Raw genomic sequence first — 27,479 nt, forward strand, 5'->3', positions numbered from 1 at the left:
TCATACGTGTTGGACGTTACCGCGTTCTTGACAGCCGGAATTTGGTGTGACCGTGTGTATGCAAGACAGCTTGAGTGAAATCCCGTGGGAATTCCGTTGGGAAAACCATCAGAGCTTTTTCCGACCAAAATTCCGATCGTGTGTACGCGGCCTCAATTTCGACATATATCCTACAACATTTAAAGTAATAGTAGTCCACGCATGGCTCACTATAACCAGCCTCTGGAAATCTGGGAATGCACCCAACTTATCGACAGCTATAGCCACATTACACATTCAAGCTCTGTACGAACTTATAAAAACGACCCCGCCATCACAAAAAATAAAGGAATATTTGACTATCCCATTCTAGAGCATTGAACTACTAAAGAGTGTCATTTGTAACGTTTTAGGTTTGAAGTACCTTTTTAAGCCATTTCTGTGCATAGCTTTGATGTAGTCTAGCATCTTGGACCTACCTTTTCAATCTGATTTGCAAGTTATGTTTTTGTTTTCATTTTTTGAACCAAGCTCTAGTTAAATTGGTGGCCTGTCTATGCCTATGGTTTGAACCCATTAGGGGTAGACTGGTACAGGTTAGTATTATATACTTACACAAAAACCTTTTTAAATCAATGTAACTATGTTGGATACATATGACTAAGTAAATGGCAATTTGTCTTGTTAATAACTTAAAAAAAAAAAAAAATACACACTAAAAGTAGCATAAGACCTCTTTCCTAATATCTGATTGTGCCAGGAATAGTGGACAGTAAGGTAACCATGGGGGTATTTGGCGTTACAGTACCTGTCACCTTAGCATTAATCTGTACGATGTGGACCCCGAATTATTTGATAGGAGGATATTCCCACCAGAACTGTCATATTTCCAAATGCTATTTGGCATCACCAGCAACTATCAGGCCGTGAGGGGTAAGAGGTATGGCGGATACTTGGGCACCTGTACCAGCTGGTATTAAGTTTGTTGGATAACATTTGAGAAAGTGAAAAGGGGCCTTTTTCCAATATTCTTTGTTTGGGTTTAGACCTTGCTTTTTATTTGCCACTTTGAATTTCTGAGGCTATTTAAAAACTTTTTTTTTTTTTCTTTCCTTATTGTGTATTTTTATTCTGACGCTTCAGAAAGTTGGTTAAGGGCCGTTTCACACTGCGGGCGATGCGAGGCGACACAACTTGCCTCGCCGCGATCTGACAAGTCACCCCCGTTCTGTACAATGGAACCGTTCTGAGAGGAGCGACTCGAGTCGCTCCGACTCAGAAAAAAGGTTCCTGTACTACTTTTGGGCGACCTCGGGGTGACTTGCATTGACTTCTATACAGAAGTCATTTGCAAATCGCCGCTGAGGTCGCGGCAGGTCGCGGCGAGGCAAGTCGGTGTCGCCTCGCATCGCCCGCAGTGTGAACCGGCCCTTAAGGATAAGTTCACCTTTGGGAACTTGTTTCGTGTTCCACCTGTTCCACCCAACTCCTGCAGCATCTCCCTGATCTGCTGCATCTAGTGACAGCAAGCCGGGGATCCTCTTCCCCCCCCACTTGCTGTCAGTATTTTAAAAATGAATAAAAAAACGATGCCAAGCGGGGCTCCGCCTGCCTGGCAGTGTTATTCATTCAGAGTTCCATGTATGGGGAACTACAAGTACCAACAGCCTTTCCGGCTGTCTGCTTGTAGTTGCGCATTCTAGGTAGTTCATTGTCTCTTCCTGTCAGTACAATGTATAAGCAGACACACTGACAGGTCTGCAGGAGTCCTGCGTGGCAGATCAAGGCTGAAACTCTTTGCAGGCAAATGGCAAAACAATTAATGGCCATTTTTTTTTTTTTTTTCTTTTCTCTCTGCATAAAGATGTGTATTTATTTATTTACTTTTTTTCTGAAAATAGGTTAACTTATCCTTTTTATTTACAAATTTTAATAAAAAAAATAAGCACTTGTGAGTTTGCTGGAATGAACGCTATCAGCTAAGCCCACAGGACACAGTTCCTAATTTATTCCCTGTGATTCCTACACCCTAAAAATGAATACATTTCAGCTTACCAGTACTTGGATGTGAAGGCTGCATTGGTTTTCTTTTTCCCTTTTTTCACATGGTGATCCTGCAAGTAACACACTTTCTGCGCTTTCTTTTTATCTATGGAAAACCAGGTTGTCATCCTAGAACAGGAAATATGTTAGACTACAAAAACCATTATATCTCCATAACAAAGCAGGAATATGTTCTGTAGTTAAGAACCTGAGACTGCTTGAGATAACCTTGCATAAAACACAGGAATGGACTTAATTGGTGTTCATTATTATAGTTTCCATACGCTTTTTATTTTTTGGGTGTTCTTTGTGTACTCAAAATACACAACAGGTAAATACAAATGAATACAGCCATTACATGGTGCAGTTTGTGGAAGTATTTCTAATTTGCTTGGGGGAAAAAAATAGATCAGATATTTACAGCTCTAATCGAACAGGAGTTCTTCTAATAAGTGTGTCCTCCTTTCAGCCAGTCCGTTCGTTGTGGGCAGTCTTCAACCTTGCAATGTGCAAATGTTTGTGGAAATCCGTTGAACTGTGGGGAACACAGCTGCAATCAGGTGTGCCATGCTGGGAAATGCCAGCCATGCCAACAAGTTATACATCAAGGTAAGAACCTTAGTTTGCTATTCTGAAATACCCTTTTATATTTTTCCACGAACAAAGAAATGCCAAGCGTATACCAAGTGATTTGATTCTGCTTTTATCTTGTAATTATTGACTGAAATCATATACTACCACGTGTTAAACTTTTATTTGATGGTACTCAAAAGTAATAATTGTGTTAATTTTTTTTCTGCATAATGTAACCATTTCATATATTTCTAATTAAGACGTTTCTATGGCAGCAAAACATTTAAAAGCATGTATTACTTTTATTAGTCATTATTGTGTCAATTTTTTTAACACGTGTAAAGAATCTGCTTCATACAAAGGAGTTTCTTTTATCCCTATGGTATTTATATGCTAATCTGTATCTTCTTAAGCTTTGACCATTTACATTCCAACTATTAAAAACTACCCCACTGTATATTTTATGTTTGACATAAATGCTGAAATTAATAGAAATTGTATACTGTATGCCCAAATTTGGATACAGTCTGTTAGGTCTGGAGATGAATTTGATGTATGTGGTGTATTCACCCTGAAGCAAACGCAAACTTCCTTTTGGAAAATTTGCTGTTGGCTCTGTTAGCCTATTATTTACCCCCAATATAATAAAAAGGAGTTTGCCGTGTCTGTGGTATACATAAACCTTCTCACGGGTAGGATTTGGGTGTGCTTGTTTATGCTCCTGGTGGTTAGCTGAGACGTTATTTTACCAATCAAATTTGTTTTCTTACGAGTCGCCACCATCTGATTTTCTATGGGTAGCTTTAAAGTGGTAGTAAAGGTTTTTTACCTTCATGCATTCTGTGCAGTAGGCTCCCAAACACTTACCTGAGCCCCATCGCGATCCAGCGATGTGCACAAGAGCCTCGGTTCTCCAGGGACCCCCCCATTAGCTCCTGCTGCTGTCAATCGCAGCTAGTGAGCCAATGAGGATAGAAAGGGGCGGGCTGAGTTATGGCTCTGTGTGTGAATGGACACACAGAGCAGCAGCTTGGGAGAGAACCTGCTCGGGTGCCCCATGGCAAGCTGCTTGCTCTGGTGGCAGGGGACCTGAGAAGAGGAGAATCGAGGTTAAGCTGTCCAAAACCAATGCAAAGAGCGGGTATATTTTTGTTGTTAAACACAAATGCCTTTTAATAACACTGCTGCTAACAACGATGAACTCTAGGCAAATGTCTAAATCCTAACAAAATGTTACTTGTCTGTACATTTGCATGTAGTCAACATGATTTATATGAGAGTGCTGCTGTTTCTTTCCCAGTTTAATGTTGCTGTATAGGGAATCTTCAAGAGGCCAATATTCAAGGGCAAGATCACCTTTTTACAAAAAATTAAAAGGTGAACTAATTGGTCAGCGCATCCATATGACTACGCTGACCAGTGAAAAGCACTTCTTTCTTCTGGGACATCATTTGAGAAGACGCTTCAGATGCACAGTCATGGGGCTGTGGTGACCAATGAGTTCTTGTCATTGTGAGCATTAAGATGGTTATGCACTGCGGGGCTGTGTATTGTGATGTATGGTGTACAAACCACTACACTGGCAGCACGAAGCATCACAGCCCAGATGTGACCGAGATATTTGGAGTTAATGCACCCTATTCATTTTTCATGAAGAGGGGAGCTTGAAGTCAAATCCAGGTACTTAAACTAGTTGGATTTTAAAGGCCATCTCTGGGCAAAGCTTCAAAAGCCTCAAAATAACTCTACACACAGCCATTAATGTCTAAACCGCTGGCAACAAAAGTGAGTACACCCCTAAGGCCACTTTCACACTGAGGTGCTTTACAGGCATTTTAGCGCTAAAAATAGAACCTGTAAAGCGTCTCTCCTGTCACTCCAGTGTGAAAGCCCGAGTGCTTTCACACTGGAGCTGTGCGCTTGCGGAACGTTAGAAAAAGTCCTGTAAGCAGCATCTTTGGGGCAGTTTAGAAGCAGTATATACACCGCTCCTAAAACGCCCTGCCCTTGGAAATTAATGGACAGCGACTGCAAAGCACTTCGGCAGCGGCGATACATGGGTGCTAATAACCCCTTCTTCGGCTGCTAGGTGGGGTTAAAAGTGCCCAGCTAGCGGAAAAACTGCTTTAGCACCTACACCCTCACTGCCCCAGTGTAAAAGTAACCTAAGTGAAAATATCCAAATTGGCCCCAATTAGCCATTTTCCCTCCCCGGTGTCATGTAACTCATTAGTGTTGCAAGGTCTCGGGTATGAATGGGGAGCAGCTTTGCTAAATTTTGGTGTTTATCGCTCTTACTGGTCACTGGAAGTTCAGCATGGCACCTCATGTCAAAGAACTCTGAGGATCTGAAAAAAAGAATTGTTGCCCTACATAAAGATGACCTAGGCCAGTGATGGCGAACCTTGGCACCCCAGATGTTTTGGAACTACATGTCCCATGATGCTCAACTACACTGAAGCGTGCAAGAGCATCATGGGAAATGTAGTTCCAAAACATCTGGAGTGCCAGGGTTCGCCATCACTGACCTAGGCTATAAGAAGATTGCCAAGACCCTGAAACTGAGCTGCAGCACAGTGGCCAAGACCATACAGTGATTTAACAGAATAGGTTCCACTCAGAGCAGGCCTCGCCATGGTCGACCAAAGAAGATGAGTGCACGTGCACATACTCGGCATCATATACAGAGGTTGTCTTTGAGAAATAGACATATGAGTGCTGCCAGCATTGCTACAGAGGTTGAAGGGGTGTGGGGGTCAGCCTGTCAGTGCTCAGACCATATGCTGCATCAAATTGGTCTGCGTGGCTGTCGTCCCAGAAGAAAGCCTCTTCTAAAGAAGATGCACACGAAAGCCGGCAAACAGTTTGCTGAAGACAAGCAGACTAAGGACATGGATTACTAGAATCATGTCCTGTGGTCTGATGAGACCAAGATAAACTTATTTGGTTCAGATGGTGTCAAGCATGTTTGGTAGCAACCAGGTGAGGAGTACAAAGGCAAGTGTGTCTTGCCTACATTCAAACATGGTGGTGGGAGTGTCATGTTCTAAGGCTGCATGAGTGCTGCTGGCACTGGGGAGCTACAGTTCATTGAAGGAACCTGTACCCTGACATGTGACATTATGACCCCCCTTCCTGCAGAGACTGGGCGGCAGGGCAGTATTGGAACATAACGACCACAAACACACCTCCAACATGACCACTGGCTTGCTAAAGAAGCTGAGGGTAAAGGTGATGGACTGGCCAAGCATGTCTCCACACCTAAAACCTATTGAGCATCTGTGGGGCATCCTCAAATGGAAGGTGGAGGAGCACAAGGTCTCTAACATCCACCAGCTCCTTGATGTCATTATGGAGGAGTGGAAGAGGACTCCAGTGGCAACCTGTGGATCTCTGGTGAACTCCATGCTCAAGAAGGTTAAAGCAGTGCTGGAAAATAATAGTGGCCACACAAAATATTGACACTTTGGGTGCAATTTGGACATTTTTCCTTAGGGGTGTACTCACTCTTGTTGCCAGCGGTTTAGACACTAATGACTGTGTGTTATTTTGAGGGAACCGCAAATTTGCTCTGTTATACAAGCTGTACACACTACTTTACATTGTAGCAAAGTGTAATTTCTTCAGTGTTGTCACAGAAAAAGATATAATAAGAAATTTACAAAAATGTGAGGGGGGTGAGAGATATTGTATATGGGTGGCAGGCAGCAGCTTAGAGAGGTGTTATAAAAAAGGGTTTAACTCTTTAGTCAATAGATTTTTCTTCTAGGTACAGTGAGATTTAGAGACCATGCAACTCCAAACCACTCTGCTTTCTAAACAAGGGCAGAAATGATTTATTTATTACAGGTACTTTGTATAGTGCTGTCAATTTGCGCAGCACTTTACATTTAGTATACATTCACATAAGTCCCTGCCCTCAAGGAGCTTATAATCAAATGTCCCTAACTCTCAAAATTGTATACATACACATACTAGGGCCAGTTTGGATAGGAACCAATTACCCTACCAGCATGTTTTTTTCAGTTTGGGAGGAAACTGGAGCACACAAAGGAATCCCATGCAGGCACAGGGAGAATATGCAAGCTCCAGGCAGAATAGTCCCTTGGTTGGGATTCGAACCAACGACCCCAGTGCTACCAGGTAGAAGTGCTAACTACTTAGCCACTGTGGCAGCACAGAAAATAGACTGTAAGAAATTTTGGGAGACCGAGCAATGCTCTCAAAAGCCATCCACCAGGAAGGCATTTTGAACGTTATCCAAGGGACAAAGAAACGGGTTGACTGGATTGTGCACATTGTGACACGATTATGCGCAGGGTAATTATACTAGCAGAAAAAAAAAATCCTAAATATAAGCCATAGCAGGCTTTATCTGCTGAAAAACTTTGGCACTTCTTGCAATTTAGAGCCCAGTGGAGAATTCTTGTTGAGTCAACTTACTATCCAAGGGAATACATTTTTTATTTTATTTTTTTTCCTGCTTGAGGTCAAATTGAGAAGTTGTCTAGGGAGGAGTTCTGACCAGAAGACAGACACCATACACTGCATTACATACTCTGGACCTCCACACACATTGCACTGATTGTTACACACTGTGGACTGCCACTGTTGATACTTTGTGCCATATGTTCCATAGTCTGTACTATTAATTTATTTAGTCTGAAGTGCCACACTCCCTGAAACATTCAAACTCTGGATTGTGAAATCTCGAACTCTGTGCGGCAAATTGTATTCTCAACGCTACCCCATTCTACTCACTGATGCGGGTTGCACATAATGGCACTGCAAAGTCTGAAATGCTACGTGCCATAATCTGCACTGTATACTGTATACTCTTGGCCGCCACACTCTCTATAGATTGCTCTGTTTTTAAAGTACTGCAAAACCACCACGATCCATATACTGCAATGTGTCGCACACATTCCTAGCTTAAATGTCACTTGTGTTCATTTACAGCATAAAATGAATACATTTAAAAGAAGTGAATCTGACATTCATGAAACATTCACTGCAGGTGAATTAATCATTTCAAATGCATGCACCAGGAAAATTCGCCTGCAGCGAATGGCACATTCTTCTAGTCAATTTTCCAGCTTTCTTGCTGTGTGGCAGTGGAAAAAATGTTCACCTTTCCAGTTGTTGGATTTGATTTGTACTTGAGTTTTCCAGTAAATCTTATTTTCTTTACATCTTCCAGCTTGCTACTGTGGTGGAAACTCCAGAGATGTGTCATGTGGAACAGACAAGGATAACTATGATGGCTTTGGAAACTTCTCCTGTCAGAAGCACTGTGGCAAGTAAGCTAAGCTGCTAGGTCCCACATCCTGATTGTTTATCTTAAGCAATGTAAGAGAAGTTATCATGTAAAGAGGGTCAATCAAGTTATTGGCAGAATATTATGCGTTTGTACTGCAAATCTCCCTGCCACATTTAAGAAAGGATTAATGACCGCATTGGGTGGAACTTCTGCTTTCAAGTGATGGTGACCCCCTGACATGCCACATCCGGCATGTAATTATTTTGGGGGGTGGGGATACCCTTTTTTTAGAGGCATCCGGTTCGCACTTCCTCCTGGGGGGCTTCGCGGCACCGGAAGATAGTTCACCTCTCCCCCCTCCCTCCCAGCAATCTTCTGGGACAGGGCACAAGTCCAAGAAGATTGCCTGGCCATTCATAGAGCAGCCCGCGCATGCGCAGTGTGTGCCCACAATAAGAATGCCGGTGCTGTGGAGAGGAGCCGGGCTTCGTACACCCGCATCGCTGGACCAGGGGATGAGTGTCCGATTTATTTCACTTTTTTTGTAGCTGCTGACTTTTATTTATTTATTTATTTTCAGTGGAACTAAACTTTTAAAGCCATTTTCTAGCCCAAAATGCTAAGAATACAAAATTAGTCTGGAGGTAAAGTAGTGAAGGATTTGGCACAGTCATGGTAAAAGGAATTTTTTTGTTTCCTTTAGGAGGCTTGTGTGGGTATTGCATAGTAACTCCATTTGGTAAATCTTTGAAAAACCCTGCAATCGCAACATTTTACTTGGTTGTGTTTGTTAAATTAAAATTAGCCTTTTTTTTTTTTTTTTTTTATGGCTAATATTGCAAGGGAGGCCACTTTAGTTACACTTGCCTCTGCCTTTTGCAACCCCAGTCATGAAAGGCAGATTGATGTCAGACTAAGACTAGATTCACACTGCTGTGATGCGATTCTCATTCAACTTTTAGTGCAATTTATATAGTGCTAATTGGATGCAACTTAAATAAGACTTGTACAATTTCTATGGTGCCAAAATCGCACTAGAATGGCAACATAGTAGTACAGAAACCCTTTTTTTTTTTTAAATCGCTCTGTGCTGAGTAACATTGATGTGAAAGAACATCATTGAAAACAATGTGATTTGATTTCCCTTGTCATGCAATTCTGTCCTGCTCAAGATGCATCTGAAATGGAACCACTGTGAACCAGGCCTTAATGCACAAGGGCTCTCTGCAAATCTAAAGAGTCTCTTTCTATACAATTTCAATTTCATTTTCTATACAATAATTTCACGGTTTACCTTTTTTTTTTATAGTCTCTACTATCTAGGAACTGCTTAAGAACTGTGAAATGGGAGCGGAAGTGATACAGCGCTTATGACACTTTAATGTGTAGAAACTGTTAGATGGGATAACAAAATGACTAATGAGGTGTCTTTTATGTGCTATTGTAGCTTGATAAATAACATGGGTGTAGTGGCCTGTATAGCATGAATAGTAGATTGTATATGCATTCAGAGCAGCACAGAGCTGCGTGCATGTAGTTAGTGGAGACGCAGCAGCTGTAGGAACTTGCCGCACACATCTGGATTTGCCAAGTGTGCATGAATGTATGCATCTGAGGCTATGCACCCAATGTCTGTACAGACCGTATCTTCATTGATGGAACCCAGGCTGCCTCTAGGCAGCACCATGCTGCTTCGGATGCATAAATGGCTCTTCACTCTGTACAGGTCGCTGTACCCATGTCATTTAACCCTTTTACTGTTTTGCCAGTGCTGACTAAATGTATAGAGTGTTAATGGTTTATTTTTTTTTATTTTTTTCAATCTCTATATTTGCTGGACCCAGAAAACTAAACTGTGGTAAACATGGATGTAATGAAGTCTGCCACCCACAGCCTTGCCAGCCTTGTCCTCGACTTCCTCAAATTGTACGTTTTTGTCCATGTGGACAAACTCCTTTAAGTAAATTGCTGGAGCTCGGTTGTGTGGACCGGAAAACGTGCACAGATCCCATACCATCTTGTGGGAAGACCTGTGGAAAGCCCCTTCCTTGTAGTTCTCATGGTAAGTAGAACCAGGTTTGATGTTCTATACACCCAAAGGTGTTATTCTTAGTACTAAAGTGTGTTTGTGTGTTTGTTTTTTTTCTCTTTAATATTTCATTTTGTACTAAAAGGCTAAATGCAAACGCTCCATCTCAGAGCAGTTGCAGTGAGCTAGTTTACATTACAGTACATCAAGCAGGAACTTTACAAAGCCCTGGGGTATAAGTTCAAATTAATAATTTTAAAGAAATGTATATCAGTGTCCCTTTCCACCCGCACAGGTCGAAACTGAAAAGGCTTTTGTGTTTGCATGTATGGTGAACTATAAACTATGTTTATACCTTGATTAAAAAAAAGGGGGTTTTCTCAAGCTGTTAATGCAGAGAAATGTTTTTATTTTTATTTTGCATTGTCTAGATTTCATTCACACATGCGAGAACCTCTGTCATGAAGGAGAATGTGGCCCCTGCACTCGCACGTCTAATATATCTTGCCGGTGTGGCTTCAGAACAAAGGTATGCAGTTTGTCAATCTACTTTGTGTACTTTATTGCAAAATCAAATCGCAGAAGGTCCACAGTAATATAAATGTCTGTAGTCTTGGATTGTTGCAGGGGAGAAGTTGCAACAATGCAATTAATAGTGAATCTGCCACGTGGGAGGAGAATTCAATCTGGAGAATTCAAATATATAGATTTAGATACATAAAGTAGGAGATTACATATTTTCAGAAATAGGGGATTATGGTTTACAGAGATTTTTTACTATTAATATTCCTCTTGTTTATAATTCTTTATAAAGCGTTAAGGCCCCTTTTACACTAGGGGACCGATCGGTTCCGCCTGTCAGTTTTTCAGGCGTACCTAATTGGACCTTCCAATCTCCCCAATGGCGTGGCGGATGTAAACTGACATGTCCCGTTTTTACACCTGCCTTCCTCCAATCCAGTCTGCTAAAAACCGATGGATGGAAATCCGTTCCCCATCCACCTGGCAGGTTGGATTGGATGGCAGTCGGGTGTAAAGGAACAGGCGGTCTATTTTACATCCGACTGCCCATGGAGGAGAGTGAGCTGTATCTGTCCAATTTGTATAAGCGGAGCAGACACGGACCAGCCACCTGCCTGCTCAGAGGACAGATTCCCCATTGACCAGGCAGACTCCAGCAGAGCCCATCCTGTGTGTAAGATTTTGCACAATGCTGTAGGACAGCTAATCTAGGGGTGCAGATTACAATAGCCAAGCAAAATGGATTCATAAAGGAGGAAAGATTTGCTGTTTAACTACTTGTCGCCCACACTATAGCGGAAAGACGGCTACAGCACAGGACTTAATTGCGGAGATGACATCCATGGATGTCCTCCCAGGCAAGAGCTGTCTGCACGGTGCGCTCTGTGTTCACCGCGTCTGAGACTCGGCTGTTCACAGATCCGAGTAAGGGGTCGATCTCAGGCCCAATACCAGGTGATCCGGTGTCAGCCAATGAAGGCTGATCATGTGATGTAAATAGAAGCTCGGTAATCTGTGTGTTTTTTTTCGTGAGGGGAAAAAAAGAAAAAGCTGATCACCAGCTTCTGTCAGAGGGACATCAGTCCCTCACACAGCCACGGCTGCTTTTTCTGTGCTCACCAGTGTCAGCTGCCAGAGCCCACTGTGCCACCCACCAGTGCTGCCAATGAATGGCCATCGGTGTGTCATAATCAGTGCTGCATACCAGTGATCATCAGTGGCACTTATCGGTGCCGCCCATAAGCGCAGCCTATCGGTGCCCATCAGTGAAGGAGAAAAATTGCCTGTTTTCAAAATTTTATAACAAACTATGAAACAGGTTTTTTTTTTTGTTTTTTGTTTTTTTTTTATGTCCTTTTTTGTTTTGTTTTATCAAAAAATAAAAAACCCAGCAGCAATTAAATACCACCAAAAGAAAGCTGTATCGGTGTGAAAAAAATGAAAAGAATTTAATTCGGTTACACTGTAGCATGACCACGCAATTGTCATTCAAAGAGTGACAGCGTTGAAAGCTGAAAATTGGTCTGGGCAGGAAGGGGGTTTGAATGCCCTGTAAGCAAGTGGTTAAACAAGTTTCCAACGTGAGTAGTCTGAGAACACAAAGTGCTATAGGCAAGTTTATCACGGAGTACTGAACATTTTGTTTGGATGTGGTTGGACATGGGAAGCAGGTGTTGTAGCAAGCCAGGCATTGTAACATAATTTTTTTTCTTTATCATACATCATGGGACACAGAGCCTAAGTAATAACTTAATGGGTTATGGGCCACCTTTAGGTGATGGACACTGGTATACCCAATACAGGAAGTACACACACACACACACATATATATAATCACCCCTCCTCCTTCCAGGAGTACCTCAGTTTTTTTTCGCCAGTGTTTAAGGTGTTGGCCATGAGTGAAGATGTGCTCTGAGGATCTCCAGGAGGGATCCATGCTGGATTTAAATTCCTCCATAGACCGGATGCATCCAAGCCACTGAGGCCACAGGATGGTACCCAGGCCTTGCATAAAAGATTGCTTCATAAGCCTCTCTTTTGAGGGCTGGACCCCAGGAACCAGGACTCTTTTTTTTTTTTTTTTTTTTTTTTTTTTTTTTTCTTTTTTTTTTTTGTCATGCTACATTACCTAAAGTTGATCCTGAGGGGTGCTATACAGGTCCAAAGGAGTGGAACCCCTATTATAGGGACCCGGTCTTTGAAGGTTGACTAATACTGCCTGCCATGATGGGTGAAGCTTGGATCTGTCTGTTTTCAACAGTAACCTTCATCTAGGAAAAGGTAAGGGCAGAAGCTTAGGAACTGTAAAAAGTCCACCTATGCCTATTTTTTCGTTCATATTAAAAACATTGTAATGCCTTTAAAATCTCCACTAGAGGACTAAAGATACACAGGCCTTGGTACATTGCTCTCATCAGCTCTGTGTCCAGCTACAACAGTGTGTGTGTCCCAGAAGCCAGGAGGGGGTTTGTAATTGAACAAAGTGTTCCTCACCCTTTTTACATGGAGCCTTGTTGCGTGTTGAGTGTGGAAGCCTGCCAGGAGTGCCAGATGGCGGCTGCAACCTCCTCTCCTTCGTTCTGTAGTGCAGACCTGAAGTTTCTTCATAAAAAGCAGACACTCTTTTATGACAGAAGGTCTCTATCGGAGCAGCTGAAATGAAGAGTCTGTCACACAGGACACAGGAGCGCAGGGGCACGTAAGGGGGTGTATACAGGCATTTCCAGTACAGGAAATAGATTTTTGGTCAGTAGCAAGCTGATCTCATGGTGCCATTGTTATTTTAAACTATTGCTTTTTACTAGAGTGTGTCTGCTTTTCTGCTTGGCACTATGGCTTCCAGAGTTACCACAAAGGTACCAAGGATTCCACCCCCAGGTGCTGGGAACTCCAGTCATGCCTCCACACTGTCTTCCTCTCCGGAGATACCAGATATGGCAAGCCAGGGTGAGTCATTGGAACCTATTGGTGGTGCAGCTGCTGCGCGCACTTCAGCCCCCTGTATATGTGACTGAAGATGCATTTTCCCCTGCCCTGCAGGGCTTAGAGGGAAGATTAGCGGCTTTAATTGCATCCTCCATCCAAATGGATAGGAAGAGTGCTAGATCCCCTTTCCCCCACCTCAAACCCTTTACCAAGTGGGCACAGGATGAGCTATTGCCCTCAGGCGATCACGTGGAAAAACAAGCTGATTATTCCTCTGTGGAGGAAAAACATTTGAACCTTTTGATCCACGCAATCTGTGAGATTGTTGGTACAGCAATACTCAGAAGTCTGGCAAAAGGAAATTCAGGACCGATGGGTCATCTCCACGGAGTCTCTAGGATACAAACTAGAATTTCAGGAATTTACACTGTCTCGTTTTCTGAGATCAAACGTTCCCTATGATCCGGGGAAAAGGCAACCTCTGTTTCAAGCATTAGACTGATTATTGGCTCAGGGGGTGATCATAAAGATCCTCACAGAAGAGCCAGGTTTGGGTTTTTTTTTCAAACCTGTTTACGGTACGAAAACCAATTGGAGATGTCAGACCCATTCTAGATCTAAGGAATCTAAATCAGTTCCTGAAAATCTGCTCCTTTTGCATGGAGTCAATCAGGTCAGTAGTTTCTGTCCTACAGGAAAGAACTTCTGGCATCCATCAACATCAGGGATGCATATCTGCATGTCCCTATATTTTCCGTTCACCAAATATTTCTGCGAATCGAAGTAGAACAGCAGCACTTTCAGTTTGTAGTCTTGCTCTTTGGGCTAGCTACAGCACCCCCCAGATGTTCACAAAAGTACTGGCCCCACCTCTAGCCAGGTTAAAGGCACAGGGCATAACAGTCTTGGCATACCTAGACGATCTATTGTTTATAGACTAGTCAGTGCCTCGCTTGGAGCAAAGTGTATGCATTACAACCAGTTACCTGGAAAGTCTGTGTTGGATTCTTAACCTAGAAAAGTCTTCATTAAAACCGCTGAAAAAGCTGGAGTATTTGGCTCTGATCATAGACACAGCCCAGAAAAAGGTGTTCTTGCCTCCAGCAAAGATCAACTCCATACAAGAGCTGGTGGGAATGGTCAGGTTGCAAGGAAATCCCTCAATTCGCCTTTGCATGAGGTTGTTAGGAAAGATGATGGCATCATTCAAAGCAGTCCCCTATGCCCTGTTCCATTCGAGACTGTTGCAAAACAATATCCTGTCTGCTTGGAACACAACGATCCAAACTTTGGACTTGCCACTGCAGATGTCCCCAAGGGTGTCCCAAAGCCTCAGTTGGTGGTTACTAACCCACTGCTGAAAGGAAAAACCCTTCAGACCAATTATCTGAAAAGTAGTAACAACATATATGCCAGCCTTTCTGGCTTGGCAGCAGTACCAGATAAAACGACTGTCCAGGGACAGTGGTCAAGAACCGAAAGAGCCTTGGACCTCCAGGTTATGGGATTGTCCTGTCGGGATCTAATCTGGCAATGCCTATGTCAATCACCAACGGGGCACCAAAAGTCTCTCAGCGCACAGAGATGAACCATATTTTAACTTGGGCAGAAAGGAATGTTCTGTGCCTATCGGCAGTCTTCATTCCCGGGAGTAGAGAATTGGCAGGCGGCCTACTAGAGTCGCCAGCAGTTATTCCCGGGGGAATGGTCTCTTCAGGCCTACATTTTTCAGGCTATTTGCCAAAGATGGGGGACTCCAGACGTAGATCTTGTAGTGTCCAGATTCAACATGAAATTGGTCAACTTTGTGTCCAGTACAAGGGATCCACTTGCATGCAGAATAGATGAGTTGGTGACCCTGTGGGCTCAGTTCTCACTATGCATCCCCCCCCCATTCAGTTGTTACTATGACTTCTTGGCAGAATCAAGCTGGGAAAAAAGCCGGTAATTCTGGTAGCACCAGCATGGCCCAGAAGGTCATGGTATGCAGAAATCGTAAAGATGGCAGTGGAGGATCCATGGTCCCTTCCACTAAGGCCAGACCTGCTCTCACAGGGGCCAATATTCCATCTTGCTTTACGAACGCTAAGTTTAATGGCCTGGCTATCGAAACCCACAGTCAGAAGAAATATGGGCTTTCCTGGTCAGTTATCTCTACTTTAATATATAGTTCTGGAAGCTGGCTTTCTTGCATTATTCAGAGTCTGGAAGGCTTAGGTTTCCTGGTGTGAATCCAAGGTTTAGCACCCTCAGAGATATATCATAGGCAGAATTCTTGTCTTTCTACAATTAGGCGTAGAGATGAAATTGGCGTTGAGTACTATTAAGGGCAAGTCTCAGCCTTAGCAATCTTATTTCGAAGACCGCTTGCTATGCAGTCTTTAATCCGAGGTTTTATGCAAGGGGTAATGCAAGTTAATCCGCCAGTTAAATCACCTTTGAGCCCTTGGGACTTGGTTTTGTCAGTGTTACAAAAACAGCCATTTGAACTGATACAGCATATTCCTTTAGTCCTTCTGACAAGGAAGCTGGCGTTCTTGGTTGCTATATCCTCAGCAAGGAGGGTTTCGGAATTGGCTGCTCTTTCTTGTAAAGAGCTGCCGTACTTGATTATTTGTGAGGACAGAGTGGTGTTACGCCCTCGTCCAGACTTTTTACCAAAAGTGGTTTCAGGTTTTCACCTGAGCCAAGATATTGTCCTGCCATTGTTTGTTTTTTCCAAAACCATGTTCCAGGAAGAAAAATCACTACATTGTTTTGATGTGGTGAGAGCAGTGAAAATCTATTTAAACACAACTGCTCATATTCGAAAGACTAATGTCTTATTTATTCTGCCAGAGGCTCCTAAGAAAGGACAGGCAGTGTCAAAATCCACTGTAGCTAAGTGGATTCTGTAAGTTATAATTCAAACTTCTGATTTAAGGGTTAAGATTCCCATTTTTCAAGTTAAGGCGGACTCTACCGGGTCGGTTAGTGCTTCTTGGGCAGTGCGTCACCAGGCCTCCATGGCTCAGAGCTGCAAGGCTGCAACGTGGTCTTCAGTACATACATTCACACAATGTTATCAGGTGGATGTGAGGAGGTATGAGGATATCGCCTTCGGGCGCAGTTTGCTGCACGCATCAGTAGAAGTTTTCAGGTCTGGGGGTGCCCTATGGGTTGTCTCTCCCTCCCCTCAAACGGTATTGCTATGGGACATCCCATTAAGTTATTACTTGGGCTCTGTGTCCCATGATGTATGATAAAGAAAATACAATTTTTATAACAACGTACCTGTAAAATCCTTTTCTTGGGGTACATCATGGGACATAGGGTCCCTCCCCTCTTTTATGGGGTTTAAGAATATTGCATCACTATAAAAACGTAGGTGCTCGTGGAAGGAGGAGGGATTATATAGGGGAGTGAACTTCCTGTATTGGGTATACGAGTGTCCATCATATGAAGGTGGCCCATAACCCATTAAGTTATTACTAATGCTCTGTGTCCCATGATGTACTCCAAGAAAAGGATTTTACAGGTAAGCTGTTTATAAAAATCCTATTATTCCCAGATTGATAACCAGTGAACTGATTGGCGGGGGAGTGACAAATTAATGTTGGTGAAAAATAGGGTGGTCTTTTTTTTTAGTTGTGTTTATTTGATATTGTGCAAGTGGAGGTACTGAGTTAGAGATGGTACCAGTGCAGCAAATGTGTGCTGGAGGTTGAATGAACAGGTAGTAATCTGGTAGTAGTTTGGAATGTGAGAGTAGAAAGGAAACCACCTCCTTCCCCCTTTTTTTTTTTTTTTTTTTTTTTTTTTTTTTTTTTTAGGTTAGGTTTTAACTACCTCCTCCGACAATCAAGAAAAAAAATATTGCTGATGTAGCTGGAAATTATTTTTATGGCACAGAGAAACTGAACAGGTGTAGACGGGTAGATCTGGGTGTAGTCTGCTTGCAGATTGTATTAAATGATGTAGGAAGAGATTGGTTTACTAAAAATGAGATGAGATGCTGCTATGTTTCACTATGAACTATTATGAGTAGTTCAGAAGTGGAAGCTGAAGAAGGAATGAAGTTGGAATACCACTATGGTGACCCAGGACACCAACTGCATTACTAGGACTGTTGCAAGGTGTTGGAGTGTATGTACATTTAATACCTCTGTTGCAAAGAAGGTGGATCAGAGGGTTACTGCCATGTTTCAGTAAGGGCAAAAATGTTGACAGTTTTACTGGGAGAGAACCATGGAGTGCCATGTTGTTCTGTTTTTTTTTTTTATAGGCACTACATTGAGCAAATAAGCTTAAATCAGAAGTGTCTAACAACTTTGACGTTTCTGGGCCACATTGGAAGAAGAGGCATTGTCTTGGGCCACACCTAAAACATAGTAACCATAAGGATAGCTGATGATCAGGGAAAGTTGGGCAGATTACAGGTTAATGATCAGTGATCTAGATAACTGCATTTTTTTTATTTTATTATATAAGTAAGAGGGCAACCTAAAACTTGTGTGATATTTGACATGATTTTTTATAAACTAACCCATCAATATCTGGTTTGACGGATGTAGTAGCAATTCTCAATGAATTCTCAAGGTGCTCATTGGATATTTTGGTTCTAATTTTGCCCTTTGTGTGCTTCATCCTTGACAATAGTTGCTCGAAAATACAGGTGATCCTGAAAACTGATGACATGAATAAGTGATTGTGAAGAGTGGGATATCTGTCTTTAGGAAGATAAAACTTATAGTTTAGTATAGTTCCAGTAAGGCGACCCTAACATTTTTCTTCAGCTGCATGTGTTCGTGAAGTCTTAAACACATTTTTACAAAAAAAATCAAGCTTTTTAGGTACGTTTACAATTTTGTGTTGGGCCATGTGCAGCCCTTAAGCCCTAGATTGGACACCCCTGATTCTCCTTTTCTGGGGTCCCCTGTTGGTTGATTCACTAGTGTTTAATTCTTTACAGTAGTTTTGTTTTCAAGGATTCTATAACATTTGTAACATGTCACTCTTTTTCACAGGAAGTCCCCTGTGTGCTGATACAGAATGAAGGTAAGAAACTGAAATGGATATTTAACATACAAGACCAGGGTTGGTTTACTTGGTTATATCTACTATAACTTCCCCACTAGCCCAATCAACTGTGGCCAGGGTATTCCCTGTCTTGTACAGTGAGGAGCAAAAAGTATTTACTCCCCTGCTGATTTTGTACGTTTGCCCACTGGCAAAGAAATGATCAGTCTAGAATTTTAATGTTGGGTTTATTTTAAAAGTGAGACAGAAGAACAACCTAAAAATATCCAGAAAAACGCATGATGTTTTATAGATTGTTTTGCATTTTAATGAGTGAAATAACTCTTTGATCCCCTATCAATCAGCAATATTTTTGGCTCCAAGGTGTCTTCTATACAGGTAAATGAGCTGCGATTAGGAGCACTCTCTTAAAGGTAGTGCTCCTAATCTCAGCTTGTTACCTATATAAAAGACACCTGTCCATAGAAGCAATTGATATGATTCCAATCTCTCCACCATGGCCAAGACCAAAGAACTGTCCAAGGCTGTCTGGGACAAGATTGTAGACCTACACAAGGCTAGAACAGGGCTACAAGACCATCACTAAGCAGCTTGCTGAGAGGATGACAACAGTAGGTGCGATTTATTCGCAAATGGAAGAAACACAAAATAATTGTCAATCTTCCTCGGTCTGGGGCTCCATGCAAGATCTCACCTTGTGGCATTTTAATGATAATGGTGAGGGATCAGCCCAGAACTACGTGGGAGAATCTTGTCGTTGATCTCAAGGCAGCTGGGATGCCAAGGTCTTTGGCATCAACTCAACTCTGTGTTTGGAGGAGGAGGAGGAATGCTGCTTATGACCCCAAGAACGCCATCTCCATTGCTAAACATGGAGGTGGAAACATGCTTTTGGGGAGTTTTTTTTCTGCTAAGGGGACAGGACAACTTCACCGCATCAAAGGGACGATGGATGGGGCCTTGTACCGTCAAATTTTGGGTGAGAACCTCCTTCCCTCAGCCAGGGTATTGAAAATAGGTTGTGGGTGGGTATTCTAGCGTGACAATGACCAAAAACACAGCCAAGGCAACAAATGAGTGGCTCAAGAAGAAGCACATTAAGGTCCTGGAATGGCCTAGCCAGTCTCCAGCCCTTAAATCCCATAGAAAATATGTGAAGGGAGCTGAAGGCTTGAGATACTAACCGTCAGGAGTAGGACGGAATCCCTCCTGAGATGTGTGCAAACCTGGTGGCCAACTACAAGAAACGTTTTACTTTTGTGATTGCCAACAAGGGTTTTGCCATCAAGTACTAAGTCCTGTTTTGCAAAAGGGGTCAAATACTTACTTATTTTACTCATTAAAATGCAAATACATTTATAACTTTTTTGAAATTTGCATTTTTGTGGATTTTTTCGTTGTTGTTCTGTCTCACTGTTAAGATAAACCTACCATTCAAATTTTAGACTGATCATTTCTTTGTTAGTGGGCAAACATACAAAATCAGCAGGGGATTAAATACTTTTTTTTTTTTTTTTTCCCCCTCACTGTAGGTGCTTGTATGCAAAGAGCCAGGGATGCTCATGACTTCATTGACCTAATACGACCACATGCCCATCTTTAATCAATGTCATGAACTGATTTGGCCATGAGACCATGTTAGGTTAATGTCTTGGGAATGACTGATTTGGCTGGTGGGGATGTAATCCTGTGACAGCTTCCCACAAGTTCTACCAAAGTGGGTTTGGACGAAGTTCGGACTGAACCAAGCTCATACCTGTTGGGGAGTAGGGGGCTTTATTTAGTTATGACATCTGCACCATTTCAATACCAAAACTTGTGAGAGAAACTGATATTTGTTTGTGTGAGATGGTTATTGCCTAGATGTGCAAAAATAAATCTTTGATGTGCTGCATGCCAATGCGAAATGCAAGGTGGTTGCATCCAGTGGGGGAATACCTCCAGTCCCTTTATTAGCTGGAGATTTTCACTGGCTCTCTAGAGTTTTTTTAACATATCTTCGTAGAGGCTCCGGTGCAGATTAGCACAGGGTCCCGTGTGTCTTTTAGTCCACTTTTCCCATCCAAATTCAGCCAAAAAGTCGGGCTGAAATCGGACCTGAAACGGTGCACCAGACCCCTGCTGTGGGCCGCATGCGAAGATGGTGTGAACCCAGCTTTATAAGTTCCAGAATTCTATTCTTGCATTTCTCCTGCCTTTTTATAGAACTACAAGTTCAGAATGCCTGCTCTTTCAAATTACACTCCACAAGGCACAAGTATACGTTATATACAGTTTATAATGTTTTTCACACTATTTGCAGTCCGACTTTTGAAAGTAGAATTAAAAGCAGAAGTTTTAATAAATTAAAGCATAAATATACAGTATAGTAAAGCAGTTTCTATGAAAAGTATTCACCCATTCAAAGCATTCATGTCATAAATAAAGCACATTTGGATAAAAAAATTAGTGTGTGTGGAGATATATATTACCGTATTTATCGGCGTATAACACGCACCCCAAGTTTAGGAGGGAATTTTAAGGAAAAAAACTTTTAGGAGGGAAGTTTAAGGGAAAAAAAAAAAACGTACATTTATATGCCCATCAGTGTCATCTGCAGCCTTGTCCACCATTGCAGCCTTGTCCACCATTGCAGCCTTGTCCACCATTGCAGCCTTGTCCACCATTGCAGCCTTGTCCACCATTGCAGCCTTGTCCACCATTGCAGCCTTGTCCACCATTGCAGCCTTGTCCACCATTGCAGCCTTGTCCACCATTGCAGCCTTGTCCACCATTGCAGCCTTGTCCACCATTGCAGCCTTGTCCACCATTGCAGCCTTGTCCACCATTGCAGCCTTGTCCACCATTGCAGCCTTGTCCACCATTGCAGCCTTGTCCACCATTGCAGCCTTGTCCACCATTGCAGCCTTGTCCACCATTGCAGCCTTGTCCACCATTGCAGCCTTGTCCACCATTGCAGCCTTGTCCACCATTGCAGCCTTGTCCACCATTGCAGCCTTGTCCACCATTGCAGCCTTGTCCACCATTGCAGCCTTGTCCACCATTGCAGCCTTGTCCACCATTGCAGCCTTGTCCACCATTGCAGCCTTGTCCACCATTGCAGCCTTGTCCACCATTGCAGCCTTGTCCACCATTGCAGCCTTGTCCACCATTGCAGCCTTGTCCACCATTGCAGCCTTGTCCACCATTGCAGCCTTGTCCACCATTGCAGCCTTGTCCACCATTGCAGCCTTGTCCACCATTGCAGCCTTGTCCACCATTGCAGCCTTGTCCACCATTGCAGCCTTGTCCACCATTGCAGCCTTGTCCACCATTGCAGCCTTGTCCACCATTGCAGCCTTGTCCACCATTGCAGCCTTGTCCACCATTGCAGCCTTGTCCACCATTGCAGCCTTATGCAGCCTTGTCCACCATTGCAGCCTTGTCCCCCATTGCAGCCGTGTCTATTTTTTTTTTTTTTTAAATGCCGCCGCCGAGATACAGAGCCAGACGTGTATCTCGGCGGCGTGCGGTAGTTCTTGGCGGGCCTCCGGCTCTTCTCGGGCAGCTTTCGGCCATTCTCGGAAGCTTTCGGCCGCCGAGAAGAGCCGAAGGAGAACGGCCGAAGGCGGCTTTCAGCCGCTCAGAATTTCGGGGGATCGGCGTATAACACGCACCCACGCTTTCCCCCTGCTTTTAAGGGGAAAAAATGTGGGTGTTATATGCAGATAAATACTGTGTGTGTGTGTGTGTGTGTGTGTGTGTGTGTGTGTGTGTGTGTGTGTGTGTGTGTGTATATATATATATATATATATATATATATATATATATATATATATATATATATATATATATATATATTTATATTTATTTATTTATTTATTTTTTATTTATTTTAGAGTGGGGGGGAGAGAGAGCGAATCTCTATCAACAAAAACAGTTTTGTGTCTCCGGGTAAATAAAAAATGATCCTGCACTGCAAGCATTAATTGATCGTTTAAAACAGCAGTCTCCAAACTGCGGCTTGGGGGCTGGATGTGGCCCTTTGCTTGCCGTTATCCGTTATCTCTTGGGGCACTATGCCATCCACTCACACCAACCATGGGGCGTAATTCCTGTTACTGACACTAACATTTCTTCCAACTGACACAATTGAAAGGGCACTATGCCTCCCACTGACATCAATATTGGGGCATTATTTACTCCCACTGGCTCTAGTCCAGCTCCCCTAAAGTCTGAAAGTAAGCTGGATTTTTGTTTTAGAGAGTTTGGGGACCCCTGATCTAGAGAAGCAATAAAAAGAAATACATTTTAGCTTATCCTCCGCAGCTAGACTGGCCCCTGCGACTTCTACTCCTCCATGGTCTAGGGTCCTGAGGTCATCGAGACCAGAGCAGGCTCCAAAGCCTTGCTCTGGATGTGAGGACACCAAGAGACAGTCCATATCCACAATATAGGGGATCGGCAGTGTGAACCACCCTTGTGAATTTGAGAAATGTCCAAGTTATTGTTATAGGGGGTATATTTATTTTTTTACTAAAGTTCTGGCTGCTGGTCCTGGCTTTTCTGGCACTAAGACTTCTACCGTGAATGTTTGCAGGATCGTGTTGGCAGTAATTCCTGTGATTCTTACAGTTTGGCTGTAATGAAGTTGGTACAAATTTGCCAGTGTGTCCAGATTTGCCCTCAAAACGTCCAATTTTAAGGACCTAGCCACTCAAATTCAGGGCTGTGAATGCTGGTGCATCAAAGGTGCATATACTACAAACTAAATAAAAGGTGTATACTGTACTATATGCAGTCACTTTTTTCAATTATAATTAATGTAAATAACTTTATTTGTTTTATCTTTAGAATCTATTTTCTGGTTGTCAGTGTTGAAAAAAAGTGTTTTCATGATATGCATTACTTTTTTATCGATGTTCTCAAATATGTATCTTGTTATGAATTTGGCTCTGCATCCTTTTTTGGAGATTTCTGAATTTGGCTGTACACTGTATGGAGCATGCCAGTTGCTGAGCAGGATTTACCTGCTGTGATTACTAACTATCCATTGAGAAGCATCCCACAAGCTGATGAGCCATTGCTGTGATGTAATAATTACAGATGGCCTACAGAAAATCAATTTTCAGAGTTTGTCAAAGTTTTTGGCAAGAATGTTTGTTTACATGTCTGTTGGACTGGTGTGTTTTCTAAATGTAGAATGAATCTTAACGGAACAGGATTCTGATATTTCATTTTTTATTTTTTTTCTAAATTATTTTATAAAGAGACACCTAGACCTTTTCATTTATTGAAAATTTTCATTGTAGGAGACTTTACCTTCATTTGTGACAAGCGTTGCAACAAGAAACGCCAGTGTGGAAGACATAAATGCAGTGAAATTTGCTGTGTGGTAAGTTTCTAACTTATTACATATATGAACATATTCCAGAGGGTAGTATTTGGGGCATTGGGGGTCGTTTGGCTAAAGCACCTAAACCCAAGGTAAGTAACAAGTCCTATTTGCAACCTCAGAACACCCAATGAGGAGATGGTATGCAACCGGTCTAAACTACGTGGTATGTTCACCAATGCCAGGAGTCTGGCAGACAAGATGGGAGAACTAGAGCTACTGTTGTACGAGGAAGATTTTGATTTTGTAGTAATTAAAGAGACTTGGTTCAACAGCTCTCATGATTGGCTGGCAACCATTCAAGGGTATTCCCTATATCGCAGGGATAGAGAGGGTAAAAAGGGAAGGGGCATGCATGTATATCAAAAATGATGTAAAAGTGAATGTGAGAGATGATATCACTAAGGGAGCTAGGGAGGAGGTGGCCTCCTCCTTGTAGAGCTACAAAGGGAGGAAACTAAGGGAAAAAAGTTAACACTAACCAGAGGGTTGAGGCAGACCTCCTATCACAATTTGGATTAGCTGGAAGAATGGGAAGTGTCATTATAATTGGGGACTTTAATTCTCCAGACATAGATTGGATGAAAGGAATCGCGCATTCATCTAAGGCTCGCCAGTTCCTCAATGTCTTGCAGGACAATTTCATGGGTCAGATGGTAAACACACCAACTAGAAACAAAGCACTACTAGACCTTCTGATTACCAACAATACAGACCTGCTCACAGATGTGGAGATATGGGGCAATTTAGGAAATGGTGTCACAGGTCAATTAGTTTCAATATAGATCGCACAAGGGCATCACCGGCTCTGACGGCCTCAATGCTGGCAATGATACGGGCTTGGGACAAAGCACGGGTCTTGCTGAAACAACCGGAGGGGAGTTGGTCTCCTGACACTCCTCTCTAGTTTAATCCTAGATTGCCACATTTCGGGGTAATTTCCGACCTGGTGATATGGGCCAGAGTAGGCATCAAACAACTGAAGCATGTGGTGGGAGAGAGGAAGCTTCTAACATTTGATCAGCTTAAAGCTAAACATGATCTTCCAAATTGGTATTTCTTTCACTACCTACAGTTGCGGCATGCTTTTCTCTCTCCAGAGGCGACGCTCCCATCTCCAGAGCCCCAGGACCATCTGAGAGTGTGCTGCGGACGGAGGACTTGAAAAAGCCTCTTTCCGTTGTGTACAAAATGTTGTTCCCTGACAGGCCAAAGTCCATCCAAAAATGCAGGGATGTTTGGAGTGCCTTGGTGCCCGACTTTGAGGGGGAGGACTGGGATGACATGTGGGATTACCCGTTCTAGACTCTGGTATCAGCTAGAGACAGACTTATCCAGTTTAAAATCCTGTATAGCGTATATTACACCCCAGCCAGATTAGCCAGAATTTATGGTACGGGTGCGGGGGGCCGCTGGCGCTGTACAGCCGACCAAGCTGACTTTGACCATATATTTTGGCAGTGTCCGCAGATTGAGGAGTTCTGGAAGGGAGTAACGCAAGTTATACAATCAGTACTTTCGGTGCCGATCCCAGTTACAGTCGCGGCATGTTTGCTCGGACTGGTGGAGGAGTTGGCACCTCGAAAGGCGCAGAGGACTCTGATTTCTCTAACGTTGTTCTATGCACATAAAGCTATTCTGTTATGTTGGAAGAAACCAGAACCTCCTACGGTGGCTTATTGGAAAAGGTTTAATAAAGCTCTGCCGTTCTACAAAGCCACATATCTCAGTAGAGGATGTGCTAATAAATTTGAGAGGGTGTGGCGGTGTTGGCTTGATGCCAAAGATACTGTGATCTAATCGCTAGGTGGGGGGAGAATTCCTCGAGTCAGGTGAAGGGCGGGGAAGGGATTCGCTATCCTTGGGTTGGCTCCCGTCCCCGTCTCGGGTCTTTGGTATAATTAACGGTATAAGATTTTTTTATATGTGAGGTACAATTAGTGAACATGGACTGAGCTCAGAAGTTGATTGGAGGGCTGCACGGGGGGGGGGGGGGGGGGGGGGGGGGGGTTGATGGGAGGGGGGGGGGAGGGAGAGAGTGGGAAGAGTGGGGGGGCGGAGGACTGAAGTTTCTGGGACCTTTTGTATCTTCTTTATGTGTTAAAAAACTGTTCAATAAAAATAAATTTTCAAAAAAAAATATATATATATAAATCGCACAAATGGGAAACATAAGGGGAATACAAAGACCCTGAATTTCAAGAGCCAACTTCCCTAAACTACGATCCTTGCTAGAAGATACAAATTGGGATAAAATCTTAGGCACAAAGAACACAGAGTAAATGTAGGTATACTTTAAGACAGGGCTCGACAAATCCCAGGTCGCCATTGCGACTAGAAATTGTGACCTGGCGCCTGGGTTTTTTTCACTGACAGGTGCCTCTATTGCTCTGTCTGGTGCCTCCAGACACAGAGCACTGTCTGGTAGTTGGGATGGAGCTGGAAGAGAGCAGCTCAGCAGCCTCTGACATCCTCCTCCTTCTCCACACACTGTTGGCAGAGCAGCGCCAGTGTGTGAAATTGTATGTAGAGGAGCTGTCAAAATTGAGGCTGAATGTCGGGGTGGGCGGGACACTGCTTTCCAACACCAGCCAATGGGATGGGATCTGGGCGGGCCGATACGTGTATGTGGCCCCTCCCCTTTTCTTAAGCCCAATCATTGGCTGGCTAGCTGCCGGGTCCTGCCCACCCCCGGGTCCCGCCCACCTCTGACATCACGCTGAATGTGTCAGCTCCTCCCTCTCCATACAGTTTCACACAGTGCAGCACTGCAGGGAGCATTCAGTTTCACAGTTACACTATCGGCTGTGAAACCTGCCAGTGCCACCTGCCAATACCAGTTAGTGTCACATGCTAGTACCACCTGCCAATGATAGTGCCACCTGCCAGTGCCAACCAGTGAAATCCAGTGCCACTTGCCAATCGGTGCCAGTTAGTGCCAACCAGTGCCACCTGCCAGTGCCAACCAGTGCAATCCAGTGCCACTTGCCAATCAGTGCCAACCATTGCCACCTGCCAGTGCAATCCAGTGCCACCTGCCAATGCCAGTTGGTGCCACCTGCCAATGCCATATGCCAGCGCCACCTGCCAGTGCTACCTGCCAGTGCCAATCAGTGCCATCCAGTGCCACCTGCCAGTGCCAGTTATTGCCACCTGCCAATGCCACCTGCCAGTGCCAGTTATTGCCACCTGCCAGTGCCACCTGCCAGTGCCAGTTATTGCCACCTGCCAGTGCCAGTTAGTGCCACATGCCAATGCCATCTGTCAGTGCCACCTGCCAGTTAGTGCCACATGCCAGTGCCAGTTAGTACCACCTGCCAGTGCCAGTTGGTGCCACTTGCCAGTGCCACCTGCCAATCTGTGCCACCCATTGCCACCTGCCAGTGCAATCCAGTGCCACCTGCCAATGCCAGTTGGTGCCACCTGCCAATGCCATATGCCAGCGCCACCTGCCAGTGCCAAGCAGTGCTACCTGCCAGTGCCAATCAGTGCCATCCAGTGCCACCTGCCAGTGCCAGTTATTGCCACCTGCCAGTGCCACCTGCCAGTGCCAGTTATTGCCACCTGCCAGTGCCAGTTAGTGCCACATGCCAATGCCATCTGTCAGTGCCACCTGCCAGTTAGTGCCACATGCCAGTGCCACCTGCCAGTGCCAGTTAGTACCACCTGCCAGTGCCAGTTGGTGCCACTTGCCAGTGCCACCTGCCAATCTGTGCCACCCATTGCCACCTGCCAGTGCAATCCAGTGCCACCTA

At 43.7% G+C, this 27,479-nt stretch overlaps 1 protein-coding gene across 1 annotated transcript in view; it reads left to right on the top strand.

Moving 5' to 3' along the window:
- Positions 1–27,479, top strand: part of NFX1 (nuclear transcription factor, X-box binding 1) — a 167,133-nt gene that overhangs the window by 45,297 nt on the left and 94,357 nt on the right. The window contains exons 7-12 of the mRNA XM_077491886.1: positions 2,492–2,631; positions 7,796–7,895; positions 9,700–9,917; positions 10,316–10,413; positions 18,338–18,368; positions 23,642–23,724. Coding sequence (XP_077348012.1) covers positions 2,492–2,631; positions 7,796–7,895; positions 9,700–9,917; positions 10,316–10,413; positions 18,338–18,368; positions 23,642–23,724 — 670 coding nt within the window. The remainder of the gene's footprint in view (positions 1–2,491; positions 2,632–7,795; positions 7,896–9,699; positions 9,918–10,315; positions 10,414–18,337; positions 18,369–23,641; positions 23,725–27,479) is intronic.

This window comes from Lithobates pipiens, unplaced genomic scaffold, assembly GCF_037356315.1.
Source record: "Lithobates pipiens isolate NorthernLeopardFrog02 unplaced genomic scaffold, aLitPip1_a1.2 Scaffold_19, whole genome shotgun sequence".
NCBI classification, from domain to species: domain Eukaryota; kingdom Metazoa; phylum Chordata; class Amphibia; order Anura; family Ranidae; genus Lithobates; species Lithobates pipiens.